Consider the following 26,767-nt stretch of genomic DNA (forward strand, 5'->3'; position numbering starts at 1 on the left):
TTTTAAAAACACAACGACAGCTTTATTCATTCATGAGGTCGAAATTATATTTTCAAAACCCACCTGCTCTCCTATAACTAGGAGGAGCTCTTCCACTGCCACTGCGGGCTCTGGTACAAACCTGCACCCTTTAATGACAGGGTTAGCATATGTCAAATGACATCTGAAAGCCATGCAAGCGTTACAAGACAATTTGTTTCCACTGTTTATAAGACTGCCCAGTGAGGGTGAAAAAGGAAAAAATGTGGGGGGAAAAAATAACAGAAATATTTGAAAACTGAGGTATCCACAACCGCTCTCAATGACGTGCAAAGAAAAGTTTGAGTTCTGTAAGAAAGAAAAAAAACCTGTAAAAATATCTGAACCAAATTAAAATTACATTAGCTTAGTTTGTAAGCTCCTTAAAAGGAGGAGGATTTCTAAGAGTTTATACAGATGAAGGAGTGGGTGAGTTCAAACTCCTTTACAATCACATAATGAACTTAAAGCCACACACTTTTAATTTTAGTTTCATGGGTCTTTAACACAGATGCTGAACTCTATTACTGTGACTGGAACTCTTCTGTCTCACAAATTAATACTCCACTAACTCTACACTGTTATTCATGCTGTTATTACAGAAAGCACTATTACTAGATTACTGCATACTATTTTGCAATGTAATATTAGTGTCTTTATTTGAGAGATTGATCAGCAGCGTGAGTTTGATGTGAAAGTGACTCACATGCAGCAGTTTGCAGCAGCAGCATCAGTCCAAAGATCAGCATCATTTCTCTAAAGTCCAGTTTCAGAAGAAGCCCAATCCCAGCAGAAGAGTGTAATGCTGCTTCAGTCACACAGTCGCTTTTCCCTCTGACAGAAGAGCCGACTGACACTCAGCTGTGCTCACGATACAGTGATTAAATTATTGCACAGTTTCTGTCAGAGAAGAGGAAGCTCAAAAAACACAACGACAGCTTTATTCATTCATGAGGTCGAAATGATATTTTCAAAACCCACCTGCTCTCCTATAACTAGGAGCAGCTCTTCCACTGCCACTGCGGGCTCTGGTACAAACCTGCACCCTTTAATGACAGGGTTAGCATATGTCAAATGACATCTGAAAGCCATGCAAGCGTTACAAGACAATTTGTTTCCACTGTTTATAAGACTGCCCAGTGAGGGTGAAAAAAGAAAAAATGTGGGGGGAAAAAATAACAGAAATATTTGAAAACTGAGGTATCCACAACCGCTCTCAATGATGTGCAAAGAAAAGTTAGAGTTCTGTAAGAAAGAAAAAAAACCTGTAAAAATATCTGAACCAAATTAAAATTACATTAGCTTAGTTTGTAAGCTCCTTAAAAGGAGGAGGATTTCTAAGAGTTTATACAGATGAAGGAGTGGGTGAGTTCAAACTCCTTTACAATCACATAATGAACTTAAAGCCACACACTTTTAATTTTAGTTTCATGGGTCTTTAACACAGATGCTGAACTCTATTACTGTGACTGAAACTCTTCTGTCTCACAAATTAATACTCCACTAACTCTACACTGTTATTCATGCTGTTATTACAGAAAGCACTATTACTAGATTACTGCATACTATTTTGCAATGTAATATTAGTGTCTTTATTTGAGAGATTGATCAGCAGCGTGAGTTTGATGTGAAAGTGACTCACATGCAGCAGTTTGCAGCAGCAGCATCAGTCCAAAGATCAGCATCATTTCTCTAAAGTCCAGTTTCAGAAGAAGCCCAATCCCAGCAGAAGAGTGTAATGCTGCTTCAGTCACACAGTCGCTTTTCCCTCTGACAGAAGAGCCGACTGACACTCAGCTGTGCTCACGATACAGTGATTAAATTATTGCACAGTTTCTGTCAGAGAAGAGGAAGCTCAGATCATTATGAGCAGTTTGGTGTTGAAGGTCTTGCACAAGAACACAAAAATAACTAACACAGACACGTGCTTTCCTGCCTTTGTGCAACCACAAGGAAAATTTGTCTGTGGTGAGAATAAAACCAATTGCTAACAAACATCTACGAAAATATCTCACAATTTGCACGTCTTCTGTCCACTTTTACCCAATTTTGAATTCATTTAACATTGGAAGCTTATCTAGGATCTCTAAAGTGTTTTTGAATATGCCCCACATTAAACCACTGAAACAAAAATACAAGGGACAAAATGACCAAAATATACAGGAAAAAGATGCTAAACAAACCAGTTGTCATAAGGATTTTTATCATGTCAGTTTTAAAGCCTGCATGTGTGGTTTGAAAGTATATTTTAAAGCTCTCACTGATTACTGCAGTCTGTAAAAACATTTCTGCGGACAGAGCAGCTCAGTTTGTTCTGAAATGATGAGACTGAGATCTCTGTCTTTACTCAGGTTCACCACACGAGGTCTCCATCAGCATCTGTTGCCATAGTAACACCAGCCTGTTGTCATAGTAACACCAGCATGTTGCCATAGTAAAACCAGCCTGTTTCAGCTTCTGCTTCATGTCTGACCTGAAGCTCCTGGAGGTTATGGGAAATTTGACTGGATTTCAGCTATCGCATTTAATTAAATATTGAAAATGGTTTGTTCAAAAGGGGAAAAAAGATTCTAAAATCGGATTAGATCTTGTACTCCAGTCTTGGTTGTGATCTAGATTAAAACTACAGTATGTGCTTTATTCAAATATTTTAATAAGATTAGGACACGTTTGATCCAAAAGATATATTTTTTAAAATAAAAAAAAATTGAATATCATAATTCTAGCAGAGGGGAGGATTCAGGGTGGATTTCAGGAACAACATGTAATACAACTTTAAAACTGGTCAAATATTAAGATGTCTGTATCATGTGGTATATACATATTTAAATTTTAATTTGATTAATCCTTTCTGTGTAGTTAAATTATTCTATCCCCATATAATCCCCCAAACAGAAATATAACTTAATATTTCATTTATCAATGTATATTAATTAGCAGTCATCAGAAGTAACGGTTGCACCCCTTACTCTATATTTGTATTTATTTGTTGGGGGTCGAATGAGAGAAACTGAAAGGAATCAAACTTAATCAAGATTAAACAATTAAAGTGACCCAACATATCTTTACATTGTCATTGTAAACCATTATGCATGTTCAGTTACTAAAACTGGGTTGTTTATTTAGTCAGAGCCAGTTTTTACCTGCCATATTTTTTTCTTTTTGGTGCTTGGTTTATCTGCATTTCAGACCCTTCACTGAACTCTAAACACTTATCAGTCCTTCTGTCTTTGACCGAGTGTGTGATGTTTGACTCGGATGATTCTGAGATCTTCTGTCTGCTGCAGCTGAGACTCATGGGACACTTTGAGTTTGTTTAACATTATTTATGATGTTGAAGTAGGCCCTACCTGTTTTTCTATGTGTCATTGATAAATGCTATGCCATTGGTTAAAAGTGAAATGTTTGAGTGTCACTGTACTGCCCCTATTTTGCAGAGCTATAAAGTGAGCAGGGATGGACTGGAGCACAGGACTACTTCTGGCAAATAGGCACAAAAGTTTTAAAAAGAAACAAAAATATATTTAATCTCACCAAATCATTAATTCAGGACCTTTATGTGTCCGTTTTGCTTCCAAAACTGTATCAGAGAGATGTCTCTTCACCCTTTCTTTTCTCATGAAGTAATTAAAATAGCATATATACAGTGGAGATCAAAATTAGAGAACAATCAATAAATACTTGATAATTTGAAGGAATATTTAGAGTTTTCCAAGCATCTGTTCACAGATACCCGGAAGTACTGTGCCAAACGGGAGAGGCAAGCTCAAATCTAAGGTGAGGGGAGCACTGCCTGAGACAGCATTACACAAGCAGGTTCTCGCAAATACCACCTATACTTTCCACTCGATGCTTCAGCAAGAGGGGATATCCTAGTGATTGGGAGGCCCCTCAGGACAACCTAGATACGGTAGACCAGACAGGGCAGCCTGAAAGCATAAGCCCAGCCCGGACGTCCAGGAAATTTTTGCAGTGCTGTGCCGGGGGCCTGATGACCAAGAAGGCTCCCGCAGAAGCCTGTGATCTGGCCGCATGATCCAGGAAGTAGGAAGCCGAAACCCGGCTTATCGTACCGTGTGGACATATATCGACGAGTGAGATAAACACTGCGAGTCGAGCACCCGGTTTCTGAATCCAGCAGAGGGGGGGCTCACCGAGGACCTCCCCAGAAATAGGACAGAAACACACAGGTCCCGGGAAACACTGCAAAGAAAGCTAGCAGAAGGGTTATACACACAACGACCAGCGCATTAAATACACACATACATATATATTAAGAAATGGATCGTACTCACCCACCATGGTTCCCGCGCCGGAGCCCTGTCCGGAGAAGCCTCTAGCGCGTGCGCGAGTACGGGCTCTTCACCCAAACAAACAACGCATAGATCGTGTGTGTCATCGGGTGTCAAATAGCGATGACACGGATGCACACGTCTTCTAAACGCTTTGCTAGTGCTCGCCATAATGAATGAAAGAGATCACTCTTACCACAGAAATGCACGCTTCAAACAAAACAGTCAGTGAAGATGAAGAGGATGATGTGTGCTCCCGGCGCCTATTTATACTATAGTCGCACCGGTAGTGACGTCATGGCTTTTGCCGGCCAACGTGTTGTTGGTGTTTTTTCAAAGTATGCTTCAGACACGGTTCACTACAAGGCATTCCCCATAGCGACCCCTAGAGGACGCAGTTCGAAGTTCCCATGAAAGGGAACTGCATGTTGCTGAAGGAAGTTCTGATGAATATTTGCATTCTCCTGCCATGTATCTGTATAAGAGGCCCAAACATCCCCAAACCATGGCACTTCCTCCTCCACCTTTCACTGACTTCTTTATGCACTCGGGGTTCAGTCTTTCCCCAGTTTGACGCCAAACATAATGTTTCCCATCAGACCCAAATAAATGAAACTTGCTCTCAGCGCTAAAGTGAACTTTGCTTGTTGTGTGGAGAGAGGAGAACTGCTTCAAAGCCTTTTGATTCTCTCTGCTGATGAGAGGTTTGGTCGCTGCAGAGTGTGCTTTCAGTCCGACTTCTCTTAAATGTGCTGAGACAGATCCATAACCTGTTCAGCGCTGAACTGACGAGCACTTCCAGCTGCAGTGCTGAACCGATTCCCCATTGAGAGCCACATTATCCTGTCATCTGCATTCTGTCTTCTCGTGCATTTGTCTTGCATTGATGACCAGCCTTTTTGGAGGACTAGAATAAATTAGTGTCATTGTAAAGCTGCAATACTCTAGAAATCACAGATTTGGAATGACCAGCTTCTCGTGCAGTGGAGGGCCTTCATCTGAACCGTCTCCTGTCGCAGGGTTTCAGTCACCTTAGAGCAGCCTGCCATCTTGCAATCTCAGCGAAAATTAGAGGAATGCTGCCAGTTAAATAGGGTTTGTCATATAATTAAGGAAATTAGCACCAGGTGCCAGATTAACACCAATAATTTGGAGGTATCTGAAAGTGTTCTCTCATTTTGATCAGAGTTCTTTTTCAAATATCTCATTTAAGTGTTTTATACTGTGGATCAGAATACAATTAATTTATGAAACATGCTTAAAAAACTGCCATTCTTCTCCTGTTAGGATAACTTTAAACAGGACTAAGCAGTGAAAGCCAAAACAATAGTTTAATCAACTTTACATTTATAAACACAACTCAAGCTGAAGCAAGTGATGTAACAGAACTCTGGAAAAACTGAAAAACACACTCTCAATCAGCATGGAGGATCAGATTAATTTGATATTGAGGGCCATTCACACTAGTAGAGACACATTTATTTGTACAGTGCTTTTGACAATTCATATCAATTCAAAGCAGCTTCACAGAAAATTATTATTGATACTATTTATAATATTTTAATATCTTAATGCCTTATAGTCACACTCAGCAAATTAGAACTGGATGCTAATAGATTTTGAAATGATATAAACAATAAAACAGCTGAGATTTGCTATAAAGTATGTTTTGCTTTATGTGAGTGTACTGTACGGTATGTATGTGAATAAAGCTTATATATACATATATATCCAACTTTATATAAATATGTAGCCAATAATATACATTCATTTTAATTACAGTATACTGTATGTATGCAGATACAATTAGACATAATTGTATAATCAACCAAATTGGTGTAGAACATTTTTTGCTGAAAACATTGCTAGTAAACTTCACAATTATTACAAATAAACGACCAGTAACAATGAACTAAATAAGTTTTGAAGTAGAAAGACTGAAATGGTATTTTCTTTTAAAACATACTCCAAAAATCCTTGTATTTACAATTTTCAAAAATACTTTTTTTTACAGTGTACATTCAACATTATATAAAGAGCTCGGTTATAATATTAATTAATCATTTTTAATTGAAAAAATTTGATTTTTAGTCAACACTCATTTTCACTGGAAGCAACAAAGATTCATTTTAGTTAAGTACATTTCTATTTCTGCTTTTAGCAGATGCTTTTTTGATACTTCTTACTGTGTATTCAAGCAATACATATTTCATCTGGGAATTGAACACTGGACTAGTTTAGCTGGTAGAAATACAGTTTACTATTAATTTACACTACAGCAATTTTAGACATCATTAGGTCTTTTTCAGGTCGTTCCCTGTACTTGAGGAACTGCAGATTAAACTGTTAAACAGTTTAAACTGTTTTAGTCCCTAAAACTCTCTCATATCACTGTTAAACTCTATTCACTAACTATTATATATTCTAGAACTCAATCTAGCAAAGCTCAGATTTTCAATGACTTCCGAATTTTAATTGCTTTGAAATGTTTTAATTCAAAATCACCAATTGCTATGTTCCCCTTCAGGAACTCGAGCTGCGTCGAGTCGCTTTGGGGACGCCCTTCTGAAGCACGTGTCAAATCCGTCCAATGGAGCAGCGAGACGTCACGAGCAGGGTGACGTAAGCACCAGAAAGCATAAAAGCACATCCGGCCGGGCGCAAACCAGCTTCTGTCCTTCAGTAGCGCTCTGTGTATGTGTCTGTCTATTTACTGTTGTCTGTCCACACAAGCACTCATATATATAAAACAATGAGAAAGTCTATAGCGAGTGAACGGCATTACAAACGCTGTGTTTCTCCCTGCCCACGATATCTGGCGGCGGGGGATACACACGATTTGTGTGTCGTTTGTTTAGGAGCGAAGCATGCATGGTCAGCTTTCGAGCAGCTGATTGTAATCACTGCGAGCTCTCGCTGCGCACGCTCCACTCTCGCCTGGCTGCGTTTGATGACAGCGGCCAGGCTCGCGATCCCGCTGGCAGCGGTCCCACTGTTGCCGAGGCACAGCGCAGACTGTTGTCGTGGGGATCGCCCAAAGCGACTCGACGCAGCGTCTCGTTCCCTCGGGGAACCATGGTTACATACGTAACCTAGAGACGTTTTCATGACTTTTGAGCACTTTGAGCACATCGATCACCTCCTCGAGATTCATGATTAAAAGCTGGCTTTCATTTAAGCTTTTTCTTGCCATCATGCAGTCGCAGCCGCAAATCGTGAATTGCTAAAAACTCAGTAGTTTGATGGAAAATAACATGCGATTGATTTCCTCTTTCATAGTCTTGCTTACTCTACATCTCATGGTTCAGCCCAAACACGTATGATAAAGCTCACGCTATACAATCCATATCAACATACAGTACATGTCAGACAAAATATTTACAAATGCAACGAGATATGAGCTTTATATAAACCATAAAACTCCCAAAGTCAAACATACGTGAAAATAAGTGCTTGATTTTCCAGGGAAGGTGCACGCACAATTCTTCTCACTGCATGCGTGAGTTCTCATTCGCGTCTTCTGGCTCTTTAATGTTTAAAGGCTTAAATGAGTTTAGTTTAAACACAGATAGTAATGTGTGCTGTTCAGGTCTCACATGCGCATGTGCGCTATCAACACCTGGGTGATGACGGCATCAATGACTGCTCTTATTCCAGCATACGGCACTCACATTTAACAAGAAGTGACAGGTTTGTCCACGTTTCTTTTTTCTTTTTTTGTTAATAGCTGATGTTGTAATGTATTGGGAAGCCAGAATGCGTATCCACTGACAGAAACATTAGCCAAACTTTAAAATTTTTACCAAACCATATTACAGATGCCTTGTCAGATTTAAGAACTGTTTTTTTTACAGTGAACTGTTACACCCCTAGAAAACACACTACTCCTGAAGCTGCTGTGGATCATTTGAGTGGTTCGGAGTGAACGTCACCTCGCCGTACTAAACCTCCTCCTCTTCCTCCTCCTCCTCCTCTTTCTCCTCCTCCTTCTCCTCTTCCTCCTCCTCCCTTCTCTTTGTCTGCAGTTGGACCGCGGCGTATTCCACATCAGCATCAGGGAGCGATTCTGCGGAGAAACAATGACAAGACGAGACATTACTTGACGTCTATACTCATTCTGGATAGCTGTTACTCACTGCTAGTTTACTGCAGAAATAGCAGCTTTACCACAACTGCTAACTGATGAAGCTTTTCAGGAGTGACACTATTTCACTGAGAAAGTAGCAAACAATAATGATGAAAAAATATCAAATCCAGTGCAAGTTAAACTAGCGATGGGAAGATCGGATCATTTTAACAACTCTCTTGCTCATTTTTATTCAATAAAATGAACGAATCTCTGAGTCATTTCGTTCATTTGAACAATTAAAAGGTTATACATTTACACAATCTTTGATCATATTCTAAATAAGAAAATCATTATATTGCAGCAAAAGATATGTGAACAAGTTCACTTCCCCGTTAGCACACATACGTCTGCAAGATGTCTGTTAAAGATCACTTCATCATGTCTAGATAAACTTTGAGTAAAGCAAGAGAGAGGTTTGGAGCCAGATTTTTGGAGCCTATATTCTTTTTCAAGTAGTCAAACAATCCAAAGAAAATGTCTTTAAAACAGAAAGAAAAATCGCATTCAAAATGAGATCAGATGAACGTGAACATTCATTGATAAACAAGTGAATGAATCTTCCTCAGAAGAGACAAAAACAGCAACTCACCTCAGTGTCTGACTTATATTATAATTACGGCCATAAGCTTTTTGTGAAATCTGGAGTAACTCAATCTGTTGCTTGACCTCTTCATATTTAAGGAGAGAACTATAGTTTCCAAAGTCAGACATAACTTGTTATGATTTTCAAGGGGGTAGAGTTTAGTAAGGACGCTATGATATGATCCTACCAATATCAGAGACCATTAAATTATCCCTAGCAATAATTCTGAGCAAACAATTAAATGTATGTTGTCTGCTGTTATTCTCCACCAATGCCAAAATCAAACCTCCACCCTTGGCCAAAAGTCAGAGCCAGTCTGCAGATTTGAGTTGACAGATTTCACAGAAAATCATGTAGCGTATGATAGTCACAGACTCTGCTTTTTTTTTTAGCTTCAGACTCTGATTCCATTCAGTCAGAGGAGATCAAACATGTTTGATATTTTCAGCCGATTTTAGAACACATTTTGTTTTCATTTGTCACGCGTCTCCTTGCAACATGGTGCACATTATTGCATGTGTCTGTTGTGATCAGAACAACTTTAAAGTCTGGTAGTGTATTATCCTCAGTCGTTTAATGTATGATGGCCAGTTTTACCTCTGTGACTGTGTACAAAGTCGGTAAATGTATGATGTCTAGTGTTTTAAAATCTGGTCAGATTTTAAAAGGCGTGTAGTGTATTCCAGCCTTAAGTTGAATGAGATTTGTATTCTAAACCACTAAACCTTTGTTTCTAATGCTGTTATTTCCACAGAAGACTTATACATGTCTATGTGAAGTCATAACCCTGTTGAAAAAAACAGCATATGCTGGTTAGGTATGTTTTGAAGAATGTAGCTGGTTTGAGCTGGTCCTTAATTGTAAGCTCACAACCAGTTTACAACCCGTTCAGGACCAACTATAGCCCAGCTTAAACCAGCTGCCATGCTTCAAAACATTCCTAACCAGCATATATTTTTCAACAGGGAAATTTAGTTTATGACCCAAGACCAAAAACTACATTAAAGCTGCATTATGTAAGTTTTGCCTCTTTGTCGCCATCTCTGTTTGAAACCTGCAATTGCATTTATTTGCAGAATTATCTTCTTTATGCGAGGTGTGCATCGGCATGTCTCCTCGGCGTGGATTAATCTAATGTTTTGAGGTGTATGTGTGGCTGTCAGTCACCGCACCAGCGTGGATATTCACTGTATTTCAGAATTACAGATACTAAGTCTTGGAAGTATGTCCAAAATAAGAAGTTTCACCGGAAAATGTCATCTGAACAAGTAACATGTCTGTCACTTTTACAATAAATCACACTACCAATGATGATTAAATCTAATGATTGCAGAATTAGATCAGACGACGTCAAACCGTTCAAATTATTGTTATACTTTGTTCTAAAATTGTTAATGTTAACAACATCTACATTGCTTAACTAAACTTCTTTGAGTTTCTTACCTGTATTCTCCTTTTCAGCCTTTTTCTCATGAGAGATATCAGCGTATATGAGCTCTGTATCTCCAGCTGACGGGAAAACACTGACATTAGCAACAGATCAACTACAATCTCATATTTCAGTCATTAAAGTATTGCCTTCAAAACTATCCTCTGAACAGATCATGCTGGCTAAACGTTTTTCACATATCAGACTGTTTGCATGTAACGCATTGAGAAAAAGGCAAGGAAAGAATACAGTAAGTGAGGTCATATATTTGAGGTCATCAATCTTTGATTTATTGGATTTCATTCATGAAACTTTTGTAAATATATGAGTAAATTCTGAGTGATTTGCACATAGAAAGTACCTTCCCAAAAAATTCACAAACACTTCATTAAACCTCAGACTTCATAGTTAAACATGTATGTTAATGAATTCCAGTCAATTGTAAACAAGGCGTGCATGTCTGCACATTTATAATTGGCTATTTATTTTCACAATTAACTAACTGGTTAACTAATTAATTTTGTAATTATACTGTATATTATTATGATAAATAGTGTTATTTTAAATTATATAAAAAATTATAAAAAATGCTCAAAACAAATTCCTTGTATGTCTAAACATACCTGGTACTAAAGCTCTTTCTGATTCTGATTAAAATGTAGTGTCAACAGAATACTAAACATTTAAATGTTTTATGCACGTTTCACATGTTGGGAGTATTTTATTTTTTTCAAACCAACTAACAATGTGAAAATACAAACACTTTTGTGAATCATAACAGCTTTATTAATAATTGTCATGATGCTTGAGGAATAATAGTTTCAAAGCCTTTCTGCTATTTTGCACCAATTTTAACCCCAGAAAGTTTGTCAAATCTCCACCAAAACTGGCTCAGATCATTTTCATCACATCTCAAATGTTTCTACTTTGGCTTTTGGTGTAATTGTGTTTGAAGCTGTCTGTAAGAGAGTGCAATGACCAAACACATCTCTGCAGCATATATAATACATAAGCTACAAATAGTACTACATTTGAACCTTCATCAGTTAATATATGAACTAGAGATTAAAACACACTGACCTGGTGTCGACTTGAGCTGCTTCTTCTTGTAAATATAACATACGGTGAAGAACAGCAGAATCAGGACCAGAGCAACGCAGCCCAAAGTAATCAGAGAAAATTTTAAAACTATGGAAGAAAAAACACAAGGCCACTTAAAACAACCCCAAAACTGCTTTGAAAAGTTCATTCATAACAACTGCAACAGCAACAAGAACAGAACAACTTCATGCAATTAACAGCACAGTGAATTAGTTCAACAATCATATTAGCTACAGAAGCGTCTGTGAATCCCTCACTGCCATCATTATTACTGGGTTTATTGGTAATTTGCAGTATTTGTTGTTGTTCAAATGCTCTTGTTCTTCAAGAGTGTGGGTTTGATTCGTATCTGCTGATGAGAAACTCGTACCATTTTCTGATGCTGTCACTTTTACAATAAATCACACTACCAATGATGATTAAATCTAATGATTGCAGAATTAGATCAGTCGACGTCAAACCGTTCAAATTATTGTTATACTTTGTTCTAAAATTGTTAATGTTAACAACATCTACATTGCTTAACTAAACTTCTTTGAGTTTCTTACCTGTATTCTCCTTTTCAGCCTTTTTCTCATGAGAGATATCAGCGTATATGAGCTCTGTATCTCCAGCTGACGGGAAAACACTGACATTAGCAACAGATCAACTACAATCTCATATTTCAGTCATTAAAGTATTGCCTTCAAAACTATACTCAGAACAGATCATGCTGGCTAAACGTTTTTCACATATCAGACTGTTTGCATGTAACGCATTGAGAAAAAGGCAAGGAAAGAATACAGTAAGTGAGGTCATATATTTGAGGTCATCAATCTTTGATTTATTGGATTTCATTCATGAAACTTTTGTAAATATATGAGTAAATTCTGAGTGATTTGCACATAGAAAGTACCTTCCCAAAAAATTCACAAACACTTCATTAAACCTCAGACTTCATAGTTAAACATGTATGTTAATGAATTCCAGTCAATTGTAAACAAGGCGTGCATGTCTGCACATTTATAATTGGCTATTTATTTTCACAATTAACTAACTGGTTAACTAATTAATTTTGTAATTATACTGTATATTATTATGATAAATAGTGTTATTTTAAATTATATAAAAAATTATAAAAAATGCTCAAAACAAATTCCTTGTATGTCTAAACATACCTGGTACTAAAGCTCTTTCTGATTCTGATTAAAATGTAGTGTCAACAGAATACTAAACATTTAAATGTTTTATGCACGTTTCACATGTTGGGAGTATTTTATTTTTTTCAAACCAACTAACAATGTGAAAATACAAACACTTTTGTGAATCATAACAGCTTTATTAATAATTGTCATGATGCTTGAGGAATAATAGTTTCAAAGCCTTTCTGCTATTTTGCACCAATTTTAACCCCAGAAAGTTTGTCAAATCTCCACCAAAACTGGCTCAGATCATTTTCATCACATCTCAAATGTTTCTACTTTGGCTTTTGGTGTAATTGTGTTTGAAGCTGTCTGTAAGAGAGTGCAATGACCAAACACATCTCTGCAGCATATATAATACATAAGCTACAAATAGTACTACATTTGAACCTTCATCAGTTAATATATGAACTAGAGATTAAAACACACTGACCTGGTGTCGACTTGAGCTGCTTCTTCTTGTAAATATAACATACGGTGAAGAACAGCAGAATCAGCACCAGAGCAAAGCAGCCCAAAGCAATCAGAGATAATTTTAAAACTATGGAAGAAAAAACACAAGATCACTTGAAACAACCCCAAAACTGCTTTGAAAAGTTCATTCATAACAACTGCAACAGCAACCAGAACAGAACAACTTCATGCAATTAACAGCACAGTAAATTAGTTCAAAACTCATATTAGCCACAGAAGCGTCTGTAAATCCCTCACTGCCATCATTATTATTGGGTTTATTGATAATTTAAATAAACTTTAAATTACCAATATTTAAAGTGATAAATTATTTATCACTTTTACCCCCCCCATGAAAACACAAAATGACCAATAAAAAAGTGTCAAGCACCAAAAGCAGATCATATTAAATCTATATGTTGTCTTTAATTGGGCACTATCTTCTCTAATACATTAGAAGCTGTTGCACCCATCAAATTGAAAAAGGTTAGAGAAAAATGTACTGCGCCATGGTACAACAGTAATACCCATTCTCTCAAGAAAAAAACTCGTAGTCTTGAGCGCAAATGGCGAAAAACTAACTTGGAAGGGAGGGACATATTATCACCAGTAAAATATGGAGTGCCACAAGGATCTGTCCTAGGTCCTCTGCTATTTTCGTTATACATGTTGCCACTTGGTAATATTATTAGAAAATACGGGATTAGTTTCCACTGTTATGCCGATGATACTCAACTATATATCTCAACAAGACCAGATGAAACTTCTAAATTATCTAAGCTAACGGAGTGTGTTAAAAATTTAAAAGATTGGATGACCAATAATTTTCTCCTATTAAATTCGGATAAGACAGAGATATTACTTATTGGACCAAAAGACAGTACACCGAATCTCGTGGATTACAATTTGCAACTAGACGGATGTAAGGTTACTTCCTCTACAGTCAAAAATCTGGGTGTTATATTAGATAGCAACTTGTCTTTTGAAAATCATATTTCCCATGTTACAAAAACGGCATTCTTCCATCTTAGAAACATTGCCAAGTTACGAAACATGATACCTGTGCATTCATGACCTCTAGACTGGACTATTGTAATGCACTGCAAGGTGGTTGTCCTGCATCTTCAATAAACAAACTACAGGTAGTCCAAAATGCAGCGGCTAGAGTCCTTACCAGGTCAAGAAAATATGATCATATTACCCCAATTTTACAGTCTCTGCACTGGCTACCTGTTAAGTTCCGTATCAGTTACAAAATATTATTACTTGCCTATAAGGCCCTTAATGGGTTAGCTCCTGCATACCTAACTAGTCTTCTACCACGCTACAATCCATCACGCTCCCTAAGGTCACAAAACTCTGGACTTTTGGTAGTACCTAGGATAGCAAAGTCCACTAAAAGAGGTAGAGCTTTTTGACACAATCTGTATTGTTAAAAGCGCTATATAAATAAAGGTGACTTGACTTGACTTTAATTGAAAAATATGCTTTTTCATATATACTATATACTGTATACATACGCACCAATGCACACACACACACACACACACACACATATATATGTGTGTGTGTGTGTTCCTCATTTTCTATGAAAAACAACGATTGTCACTTATTTTCCTTTTCTGAAATTGGCAACCCTAGCAGAGGTCAAACTAGAGGTCACAGCTGCAGTAGTTGGTCCTGTAATAAAACATCAGCACAGAATCACCTGCTTTCTCTCTTAATATTAATTACTGCAGAGATAATCAATCATTTTGAAGAATTAAGTGGCCAATTGAGAGAATCGATTCGTCTGAATCTCATGAAACCTGTCAAGGACCCGTCCAGGTCACATTTCAGTTCAAAACTGTAATTAGTAAGTAATATTTAGCATGTTTCATTGAATGTTTTTAGGGGCATTAAACCCTTTTGCAATGTAACATTTACCCCTCAAATCTAATTTCTGACATATGAAGAAAAGGCAAAAAATGAAAATAAATAAAATAAAATGATAAATTCTCAACACATGAATGCAAAAATCTATGTTAATCATAATATGTATGAAATAACTAAAATCATCATATTATCATCATAAAATGTACCTGAGAGAAATGTATCATATTGCATCAAATAAAAATGTATTGTATGCAATTGTAGTAATAAGAATCAAGTAACAAAATATCACTGTAAATAATTGTGATTACCAAAAAAAAAAAAAAAAATCTAAAACATTACAGTAAAGCAAGTTTAGGGAGTAGGAGTGTATTTAAACGTCATGAAAATAGCAATGCAAATAAAATGAATAGCTGTAAAATAGTCCTTATTTCCTTTATGCAAGTTGTGATTTCTTTTGATTTTGAGGTGAAATGTTTGTTTGTTGTTTAAGATTTAGTGCCATGCCAGCGACTGAGACAGCGAGAAACAAGTGAAAAACAGTAAATAAGAAAATAAATAAAGTATATATAAACAACAAATAAAAACTAAAAGGTTTTAAAGTGAATTTTCCATTAAAAAAAAGTTAGACCATGAACCTAGCCTCACTTTATTAATAATTTTTCCTTAAGAATCAACCAAAAAGGAGAGTCCTAGAGGAGTTAAACTCATCACAATCCCCCAAAATACGCTTCAGAGATACTGCATTCTGTCATAAGGGGATTCTGTGGTGAAATGTGACTTTGACAGGTTCCTGACAGGTTTTGTGAGATTCTGCATCACTCTTGTTGCTGTTGCTGTTGTCTAGCAAATACTTCATTCATGTATTAGAAGCTCACCAGGACAGGGTTCGAGTCTAATGGTCTTCTGTGCGTGACTGACGTGGTTCTTCACGCTGCAGCTGATGTCTCCATCAGTTCCCTCATTTAGCTCAATGCTGCTGTTTCCATCCATCAGTGGATCTCCATTCAGAGTCCAGCTGTAGAGGAGCTGATCCCCCTCAGAGGAGCAGAACACTGACCTCTGATTGGAGGAGCAGATGATTGACACTTCCACTGAGCCAATAGGAGCTGGAGGGAGGGACACATGACAGTCACATGACAAACACAAGAGAATCTTGTTCTTCCACACGACTCATACTATTACTGGAGTCTGTAGTGTGTTTACTGTGTGCTTCAGGAATAAAAACCTTCCCAGAGATTCAACTGATTCATCTGCATGAGAGTGAGATCTTTGGAGAACATGAGACTGGAATGAGTCTGATGAGAGAGTTTCTGTACCTTCAACAATCACTTGAAGATCTCTAGATGTTTCTGTGCCGTCTGAGCAATGAGCGAGTGTTAATCTGTAATTCCCTGAATCTGCTCTGATCACACGCTTTATTATCACAGTCCCATTAATGATGGTCACTTCAGGTCTGTTGTTATAAAGATCACAATCCCTCATCCTGCCATATTTTACTCTACAAACTGGATCATCTTGTGTGTAGTTTATTCTCTTTATTATCTTCAGGTCATATTCTCTAGCGTCCCGCACCGTCAGCAGATTGAGTTTGTGTCCCAGAGCTGCGTAACAGGGATCAGGTTGATTAAAACTGCAGTTCAACTCCAGACCTGAAGAACAAAACACACACACACACAATGAAATGAACCAAAATCTACAGACATCATGAACTAAAATCAGGAACAAATAGGGTGACCACCTGGTAATTGCTCCATTGGAGGATGTAGATATGATTCTGCGGGACACGTGTGTGAGAGAGAAATGTATTACTGTTATACTATATAAATACTGATTTACATTAGTGGGAATGCGGAGGGAGAACAAACTGCAGGGCAAAACTAAAAGAAACCTAATGTTAGTGTAATCTATCAGCACATTTATTCACGTAGCCTACCAGACATGAGTGTCATGTCATAAAATATTTTAATATGACTGAATTTGTGTTTAACATGATCACAATTTGACACAAACATTGTAAGTTTCTAATTTACTAATGTTTACTAAAGTATTAATAAAGTTATTCATATACACAGTTATTCAACAGCGAATAATACAGAAAGCAAGCATAGAACACTATCATATCTAATATTATCACTGATTATAGTCTAGTGCGAGTTTAAGCATTTACAAAATAACTCCCGCTATAATTAATGAAGCTGCCTACACTGTGAAATTAATCTCTTATATCATTTATTTGTGTTTGTAGGAGCAAAGAAAGCAACGTTTCCTTACTTTGGCAAAGGAAAACCAGTCTCCTCTTGGCTTATATCAAAATCCTCTGACATTTTTCTTTACTAATCCTCGTTTTGTACTTCTAATTCATGACCGGTGTTTTGTTTTGCTCTCTCCGCTGCGCTTCTGCATTCCTACGTCATCCGCTGGAACGCCACTCTCTCATGAACACAACTATGGAAGCTATAGATTACGGTTTATAAAGTTTTAAATATGGATATCATTCTAACACAAACGCATCGATTTTCTTCAGTAGGCCTTTATTAAGCCACAGGAGCCGTGTGGAGCACTTTTATGATGGATGGATGCACTTTATTGGACTTCTGTTGAATCTCAGCACCCATTCACTGCCATTATAAAGCTTGGAAGAGCCAGGACCTTTTTTTAATATAACTCTGATTGTATTCGTCTGAAAGAAGAAAGTCATAGACAGCTACGATGGCTTGAGTGTGAGTAAATCATGGGGTCATTTTCATTTTTGGGTGAACTATCCCTTTAAATGCGTTTTACCGGATTCAGTGCATCTTGAACTTGTAAGATCTGGCAGGTTTGATCAGAATGCTCTTATCCAGGATGTGTCTAGAAGTAGTTCTGGTTGGAGTAGCTGTATTTAATGACTTTGATGAGTTCCACATTGATTCCATTGCTCCGCTCACACAGTCGTCATCAGCAGAACAATCTCACTCTATTAATGCATTGGCTGGTTATTTCCCTGCTCTATAGAAGATGACAACTGCACAAATGTCCAATCGCATCTTTTTTTATTGAGGTATTTTAATTTCAGGAAAGAAAAAAAAAATAATAGAGCCTATAGATCCCTCGCTGCCATCATTATTATTAGGTTTCATTGTAATTTACATTATTTGTTGTAACTCAGCACTCACACATCCTGGAAGAAAATGCTGTAGTGTAGGTGACATTCATACCTGAGAAACTCGTACCATTTTCTGATGTCTGTGTCGACGTAGAGGTCAAACTAGAGGTCACAGCTGCAGTAGTTGCTCCTGTAATAAAACATCAGCACAGAATCACCTGCTTTCTCTCTTAATATTAATTACTGCAGAGATAATCAATCATTTTGAAGAATTAAGTGGCCAATTGAGAGAATCGATTCGTCTGAATCTCATGAAACCTGTCAAAGACCCGTCCAGGTCACATTTCAGTTCAAAACTGTAATTAGTATGTAATATTTAGCATGTTTCATTGAATGTTTTTAGGGGCATTAAACCCTTTTGCATTGTTGAGTATGAATGTTTTTATACTGTCTTTGACAGGTTCCTGACAGGTTTTGTGAGATTCTGCATCCCTCTTGTTGCTGTTGCTGTTGTCTAGTAAATACATCATTCATGTATTAGAAGCTCACCAGGACAGGGTTCGAGTCTAATGGTCTTCTGTGCGTGACTGACGTGGTTCTTCACGCTGCAGCTGATGTCTCCATCAGTTCCCTCATCCAGAACAATGCTGCTGTTTCCATCAATCAGTGGATCTCCATTCAGAGTCCAGCTGTAGAGGAGCTGATCCCCCTCAGAGGAGCAGAACACTGACCTCTGATTGGAGGAGCAGATGATTGACACTTCCACTGAGCCAATAGCAGCTGGAGGGAGGGACACAGGACAGTCACATGACTCTTTCTCGACTAATTCTGTAACCAGAGTCAATGTCAAGACATTTCTAAACAAAATGTACTGCTGAAAGGATAGCTGGATGGAAGTAAAAACGCAGCATCCATTAGTCGTGTAATAACAATGTAGCAAATGACTGTTTGAAATGCTTTTATGTGTCATTTTTACAATATACAGTAAGCAGCATGCAGTAAGCAAAATAGACTAAGTACATGAAAGGTGCAGATGAATTAGACTAAATTCTTCCAGACATTCAATAATGATCTGCATTCCTACGTCATCCGCTGGAACGCCACTCTCTCATGAACACAACTATGAAAGCTATAGATTACGGTTTATAAAGTTTTAAATATGGATATTATTCTAACACAAACGCATCAATTTTCTTCAGTAGGCCTTTATTAAGCCACAGGAGCCGTGTGGAGCACTTTTATGATGGATGGATGCACTTTGTTGGACTTCTGTTGAATCTCAGCACCCATTCACTGCCATTATAAAGCTTGGAAGAGCTAGGACCTTTTTTTAATATAACTCTGATTGTATTCGCCTGAAAGAAGAAAGTCATAGACAGCTACGATGGCTTGAGTGTGAGTAAATCATGGGGTCATTTTCATTTTTGGGTGAACTATCCCTTTAAATGCATTTTACCGGATTCAGTGCGTCTTGAACTTGTAAGATCTGGCAGGTTTGATCAGAATGCTCTTATCCAGGATGTGTCTAGAAGTAGTTCTGGTTGGAGTAGCTGTATTTAATGACTTTGATGAGTTCCACATTGATTCCTTTGCTCCGCTCACACAGTCGTCATCAGCAGAAAAATCTCTCTCTATTAATGCATTGGCTGGTTATTTCCCTGCTCTATAGAAGATGACAACTGCACAAATGTCCAATCGCATCTTTTTTTATTGAGGTATTTTAATTTCAGGAAAGAAAAAAAAAATAGAGCCTATAGATCCCTCGCTGCCATCATTATTATTAGGTTTCATTGTAATTTACATTATTTGTTGTAACTCAGCACTCACACATCCTGGAAGAAAATGCTGTAGTGTAGGTGACATTCATACCTGAGAAACTCGTACCATTTTCTGATGTCTGTGTCGACGTAGAGGTCAAACTAGAGGTCACAGCTGCAGTAGTTGCTCCTGTAATAAAACATCAGCACAGAATCACCTGCTTTCTCTCTTAATATTAATTACTGCAGAGATAATCAATCATTTTGAAGAATTAAGTGGCCAATTGAGAGAATCGATTCGTCTGAATCTCATGAAACCTGTCAAAGACCCGTCCAGGTCACATTTCAGTTCAAAACTGTAATTAGTATGTAATATTTAGCATGTTTCATTGAATGTTTTTAGGGGCATTAAACCCTTTTGCATTGTTGAGTATGAATGTTTTTATACTGTCTTTGACAGGTTCCTGACAGGTTTTGTGAGATTCTGCATCCCTCTTGTTGCTGTTGCTGTTGTCTAGCAAATACTTCATTCATGTATTAGAAGCTCACCAGGACAGGGTTGGAGTCTAATGGTCTTCTGTGAGTGACTGACGTGGTTCTTCACGCTGCAGCTGATGTCTCCATCAGTTCCCTCATCCAGACAGTGCATCTTGAACTTGTAAGATCTGGCAGGTTTGATCAGAATGCTCTTATCCAGGATGTGTCTAGAAGTAGTTCTGGTTGGAGTAGCTGTATTTAATGACTTTGATGAGTTCCACATTGATTCCATTGCTCCGCTCACACAGTCGTCATCAGCAGAACAATCTCACTCTATTAATGCATTGGCTGGTTATTTCCCTGCTCTATAGAAGATGACAACTGCACAAATGTCCAATCGCATCTTTTTTTATTGAGGTATTTTAATTTCAGGAAAGAAAAAAAAAATAATAGAGCCTATAGATCCCTCGCTGCCATCATTATTATTAGGTTTCATTGTAATTTACATTATTTGTTGTAACTCAGCACTCACACATCCTGGAAGAAAATGCTGTAGTGTAGGTGACATTCATACCTGAGAAACTCGTACCATTTTCTGATGTCTGTGTCGACGTAGAGGTCAAACTAGAGGTCACAGCTGCAGTAGTTGGTCCTGTAATAAAACATCAGCACAGAATCACCTGCTTTCTCTCTTAATATTAATTACTGCAGAGATAATCAATCATTTTGAAGAATTAAGTGGCCAATTGAGAGAATCGATTCGTCTGAATCTCATGAAACCTGTCAAAGACCCGTCCAGGTCACATTTCAGTTCAAAACTGTAATTAGTATGTAATATTTAGCATGTTTCATTGAATGTTTTTAGGGGCATTAAACCCTTTTGCATTGTTGAGTATGAATGTTTTTATACTGTCTTTGACAGGTTCCTGACAGGTTTTGTGAGATTCTGCATCCCTCTTGTTGCTGTTGCTGTTGTCTAGTAAATACATCATTCATGTATTAGAAGCTCACCAGGACAGGGTTCGAGTCTAATGGTCTTCTGTGCGTGACTGACGTGGTTCTTCACGCTGCAGCTGATGTCTCCATCAGTTCCCTCATCCAGATCAATGCTGCTGTTTCCTTCCATCAGTGGATCTCCATTCAGAGTCCAGCTGTAGAGGAGCTGATCCCCCTCAGAGGAGCAGAACACTGACCTCTGATTGGAGGAGCAGATGATTGACACTTCCACTGAGCCAATAGCAGCTGGAGGGAGGGACACAGGACAGTCACATGACTCTTTCTCGACTAATTCTGTAACCAGAGTCAATGTCAAGACATTTCTAAACAAAATGTACTGCTGAAAGGATAGCTGGATGGAAGTAAAAACGCAGCATCCATTAGTCGTGTAATAACAATGTAGCAAATGACTGTTTGAAATGCTTTTATGTGTCATTTTTACAATATACAGTAAGCAGCATGCAGTAAGCAAAATAGACTAAGTACATGAAAAGTACAGATGAATTAGACTAAATTCTTCCAGACATTCAATAATGAGCTGCAATAAAAACCTTCCCAGAGATTCAACTGATTCATCTGTATGAGAGTGAGATCTTTGGAGAACATGAGACTGGAATGAGTCTGATGAGAGAGTTTCTGTACCTTCAACAATCACTTGAAGATCTCGCAATGATGTTAGCCAATCATAACAGAGGCCGATTACTGACGAGCCTTAAAGGAGCCGCCACATAAAACAGGTCATTTTAGACAGATGGTCAGAATGAGGGTTGAAAAGAATCCTTTTTTCCACACACACACATGTTTTTTGTGCAAAAATCTTTATTAACATTATAAGTGAACTTCAAGGAACATATATATATAAAAAAAATAATAAAATCCTTTAAAAGGTAATGCATTTTTATCACTTAATGTTATTTGTATAGAGGTACAAAAATCAGCTGTTGTACTTTTCCTAAGAAGACTATATACAGACTATAATTATAAAAACTGATTTTTATAAGATAATGATTTTACACAGATGCTCTTTTACTGTAACTAGACACTTCCATCTGACATATTATAATATTCCACCAATTCACACTGCTAAGACCAGAAAACGCATTAGATCACTGACGACATCTTTTAAACAATACTACAGTCTTTTTATTTGAGAGATTGATCAGCAGTATGAGTTTGATGTGAAAGTGACTCACATGCAGCAGTTTGCAGCAGCAGCATCAGTCCAAAGATCAGCATCATTTCTCTAAAGTCCAGTCTCCAGCAGAAGAGTGTCAGATCGAGTCTTCACTGACAGACAGACAGCAGCTCTGCTGACACACCAGGAAATTACAGCACTTTAACAAAGAAAGAAGAAAGAGGAAGCTTTTCAGAGAGGGTCTATGTGGGTCAACAGTTCATTCTTAAATACCTAAAAAAAAAAGACAAACTAACAAGATGTAGCATTTCTACATCACATTACTAAAAAGTGTCTGTAATTATTTTTGACACATCTTTGTTTAAAACCCAATAAACATAGAAATCAAATGAGTTCATGAGCTCATCAAAGGCTTTTGGCAGATTGATTTCAAACAAGCTTCAGTATATGAGTATATGCAATATAAATACAATATAAATAGTAGCTGAAATGCATTTGTGATTTGGATCCAAAAAAGCAAAGCAAATCAAATAAGTGAAACCCAGTCCAAAATAAACTTAATATATAAACTTCAGCATAACAGAAACTCTTTTAAACATCAAATATAACGCCACATTCAACTCTAATGGGTCTTTCCATTTACATAAGATGCATAAAAAAACTTTAATTACATCATACTCTCCTGGCCTAATTTAGTTAATACAACAGAAACGATTCACGAACTAGGCAAATACATACATTTCAGAAGCTGTGAGAAATATTTAGTGTATGTGTTAAGAAGAACAAATACACTTGTAGATCCCTGCAAACTTATAAATATAAAATATAAATATTTTAATATTACAACACGTTTTCAGAAGAGACCGGATGACACTCATCAGAGTTCACAGTGTATTTATAAGAACAGTGCGCTGCTTCTGTGAGAGAAAAGGAAGTTTAGATCATTCACAGGTGTGTCCTTGCACAAGGACACAAAAATAGCTAACACATATATATATGTGCTTTACTGTTATGGTGGGGACTTTCCATTGACTGATGTTTCTACAGTTTTATATTTTCATAAAGACATTATTTAATATAATAACAAGCTGTTTTTTTTAATTATAGCAGGGCTCATAATAAAACGAAAAATTGGCCATAAAAACTACTAACAAACATCTACTAAAGAAAACATCTGTCACGATTTGCACATCTGTCAACTTTTACCCAAGTCTGAATCCATGAGGTCTGACACAAAATGATCAATGATCAAAATGAGCTGCACTGTGAGTCAAATACACAGGAAAAAGCATCTAAATAAACCAGTTATCATAAGGATGTTTATCATGTCAGTTTTAAGGCCTGCATGTGTGGTTTGAAAGTATATTTTAAAGCTCTCACTCTGTAAAAACATTTCTGCTGATAAAGCAGCTCAGTTTGTTCTGAAATGATGAGACTGAGATCTGTCTTTACTCACGTTCACCACACGAGGTCTCCATCAGCATCTGTTGCCATAGTAACACCAGCCTGTTTTCATAGTAACACCAGCATGTTGCCATAGTAACACCAGCCTGTTTCAGCCTCTGCTTCATGTCTGACCTGAATCTCCTGGAGGTCATGGCAAATTTGACTGGATTTCAGCTGTCGGATAAACCCTTTTCACATTCCCGGGTTTCTCCGCAGCGGAAGTCGTCATAGTTGGGTTAACTTGAAGAGCAGTGAATGGGAGAGTACCACACATATATTTTTTGGCATTCCCATTTGCACAAATAGCAAAAGAAAAACTCCACGATAGTGTTTTCATGACTTTCATTTTTAATTTGATGCAAAGGTGATATAATACAAAGAATAGTGTTATAAATGTACATACACTTAAAAAAATACAAATATGAAAAACTTTCGAGGATTTACGATGCTGATGACCGTTAAACGCGTCATCACAGTCTTGTGAAAAGGGTCTATTGGATCACATATTAAAATTGTTTTGTTGAAAAGAAAAAGAAAAAAAAAGCAACTAAAATTTAATTTGATGAAACCTTCAGTGTTGTTCAAAACATTTTAGTAGGAATGGGATACATTTGATCCAGAAATATCAGGATTCAGGGTGGATTTCAGGAACAAAATATTTTACTTGCGCATCTAGTGTGAAACGGGTCTCACAGTAACAAATGGAAATGTCTGCGAGCCGTCTGCCATTATCGCATATATCTCAGCAGGGGCAGGGGCGCCGCTATAGTTTCTGGGCCCCCTGAACAGCATATTGACTCCGGCGACCTCCCTCTTGGTAAAAATAGGCCCTTGGAATCGCCCTAACCTTCCCCTCTGCTACGGCGTCCCTGAGCGGGGGTCCCAGAGTTTGAAACTCGGGTTGAGTGCAGGTCTCTTTGGCCCCGTCCCAATGCAACAAGCCCCATAGTTCGATTTGGTAGTTATAGCCGGTCAAATTTTCAACTTTTGAGAGCGCTATCTCCGTGAGTTGGGGACCGGTGTTCTGACGGGAGTGTACTGAATGTACTGAAATTCACCTGCTTTGGCAGTCAGGGGAGAAACAAAGCTTATCAAAACTTTGAATCATTTGAACAAATTGCTTCACAAAACGATTCACTGTTCAAGCGCTCGAAACGCCACACGCTGGTGACGCCTGCTGCTCAGAACGATGTAAATGCAACGAAAACTCCAAACATGCATTAAATTACCTTTAGCAAACCGATTTTATTGAAAGTGTTGTAAGTACCACCCATTAACCCAACGACGGAATCAAGCGGCATGGGTGAAGGTATAATGTGTTTAAGTCTTTTACTTGCAATTCTGTAAGGTTCACTTAATTTGTTTTGAATTTGACTGAATTTCACTTTTATTGTAGCTCTGTGCTTAAGCTAAGCATTTCATAATTTGCTGTGCACACTACAGTCTCTGTGCTCACAGTGTCTCAGACACTAATATTTCAGCTGAATCACTGTCAGGCCATCTGGGATTTCAGTATGGAGATATTACATGACATCATGAGTGTGTATATGCACTAGGGCTGCTCGAAGCTTATCAAAACTTTGAATCATTTGAACAAATTGCTTCACAAAACGATTCACTGTTCAAGCGCTCGAAACGCCACACGCTGGTGACGCCTGCTGCTCAGAACGATGTAAATGCAACGGAAACTCCAAACATGCATTAAATTACCTTTAGCAAACCGATTTTATTGAAAGTGTTGTAAGTACCACCCATTAACCCAACGACGGAATCAAGCGGCATGGGTGAAGGTATAATGTGTTTAAGTCTTTTACTTGCAATTCTGTAAGGTTCACTTAATTTGTTTTGAATTTGACTGAATTTCACTTTTATTGTAGCTCTGTGCTTAAGCTAAGCATTTCATAATTTGCTGTGCACACTACAGTCTCTGTGCTCACAGTGTCTCAGACACTAATATTTCAGCTGAATCACTGTCAGGCCATCTGGGATTTCAGTATGGAGATATTACATGACATCATGAGTGTGTATATGCACTAGGGCTGCTCGATTATGGCAAAAATCATAATCACGATTATTTTGGCTAATATTGTAATCATGGTTATTTAACACGATTATGAGGGGGCCATATGACCAAAACGTTATATGAGTGATTTATTTAAAGATGGTGATACATATCAATTTATTTCCTGTAAATAAGGTTGCTATGACATCTACATTGTAGAGACCAGCGGAATTTCAAACAAACAAACGAAAAGTCCTAAAAATTATTGAAAATAATTAAACTGTCAGTAATAAAAAAGCAAAGGACAAATACAATAGAATAAAAATATACAAATGAAACAAACTGTGCTTTAAAGTCCGCATGAACCGGAAGTTGCTGCCGACTTTATTTCAGTGTAGTGACGTATTTCCAGCTGAAACGGAGTATTGAATTGAGGTAGTTGTTTTATTTTTGCGCTCCTCCTCTCTGTCTCTCACTCATAGCAACCTAAGGGTTGGAGGGGTGTGTTTAAGGATATTCTGCCCAAGTCGTCAAACTGACGTCATCAGAGAAGGAATGCCATTCCAGAGCGGAAGCAAATGATCAGATTTTGATTAAAGATGACCAAAACAAACAATTTTCATTTAAAGGGACAAACACAAAAAACAGCGCGTTTTGGCTCATATCCTAAAAATGGCAATTTCAACAAGCTATAAAAATTATCTGTAGGGTATTTTGAGCTAAAACTTCACATACACACTCTGGGAACATCAGATACTTATTTTACATCTTGTAAAAAGGGGCATAATAGGTCACCTTTAAACTATAC

The 26,767-nt window shown here is 37.6% G+C and overlaps 1 protein-coding gene across 1 annotated transcript in view; it reads right to left on the reverse strand.

Moving 5' to 3' along the window:
• Positions 1-22,675, reverse strand: part of LOC107559616 (uncharacterized) — a 57,208-nt gene extending 34,533 nt beyond the window's left edge. Inside the window, exons 1-5 of the mRNA XM_016243515.1 lie at positions 22,570-22,675; positions 21,392-21,622; positions 16,378-16,710; positions 15,937-16,167; positions 14,840-14,866 (exon numbers count right to left, since the gene is read on the reverse strand). Of these exons, the coding sequence (XP_016099001.1) occupies positions 14,840-14,866; positions 15,937-16,167; positions 16,378-16,710; positions 21,392-21,622; positions 22,570-22,615 (868 nt within the window). The 5' untranslated portion in view covers positions 22,616-22,675. The remainder of the gene's footprint in view (positions 1-14,839; positions 14,867-15,936; positions 16,168-16,377; positions 16,711-21,391; positions 21,623-22,569) is intronic.
• Between the last annotated feature and the right edge of the window lie 4,092 nt (positions 22,676-26,767).

This window comes from Sinocyclocheilus grahami, unplaced genomic scaffold (assembly GCF_001515645.1).
Source record: "Sinocyclocheilus grahami isolate Dianchi unplaced genomic scaffold, SAMN03320097.WGS_v1.1 scaffold692.1, whole genome shotgun sequence".
Classification (NCBI taxonomy): domain Eukaryota; kingdom Metazoa; phylum Chordata; class Actinopteri; order Cypriniformes; family Cyprinidae; genus Sinocyclocheilus; species Sinocyclocheilus grahami.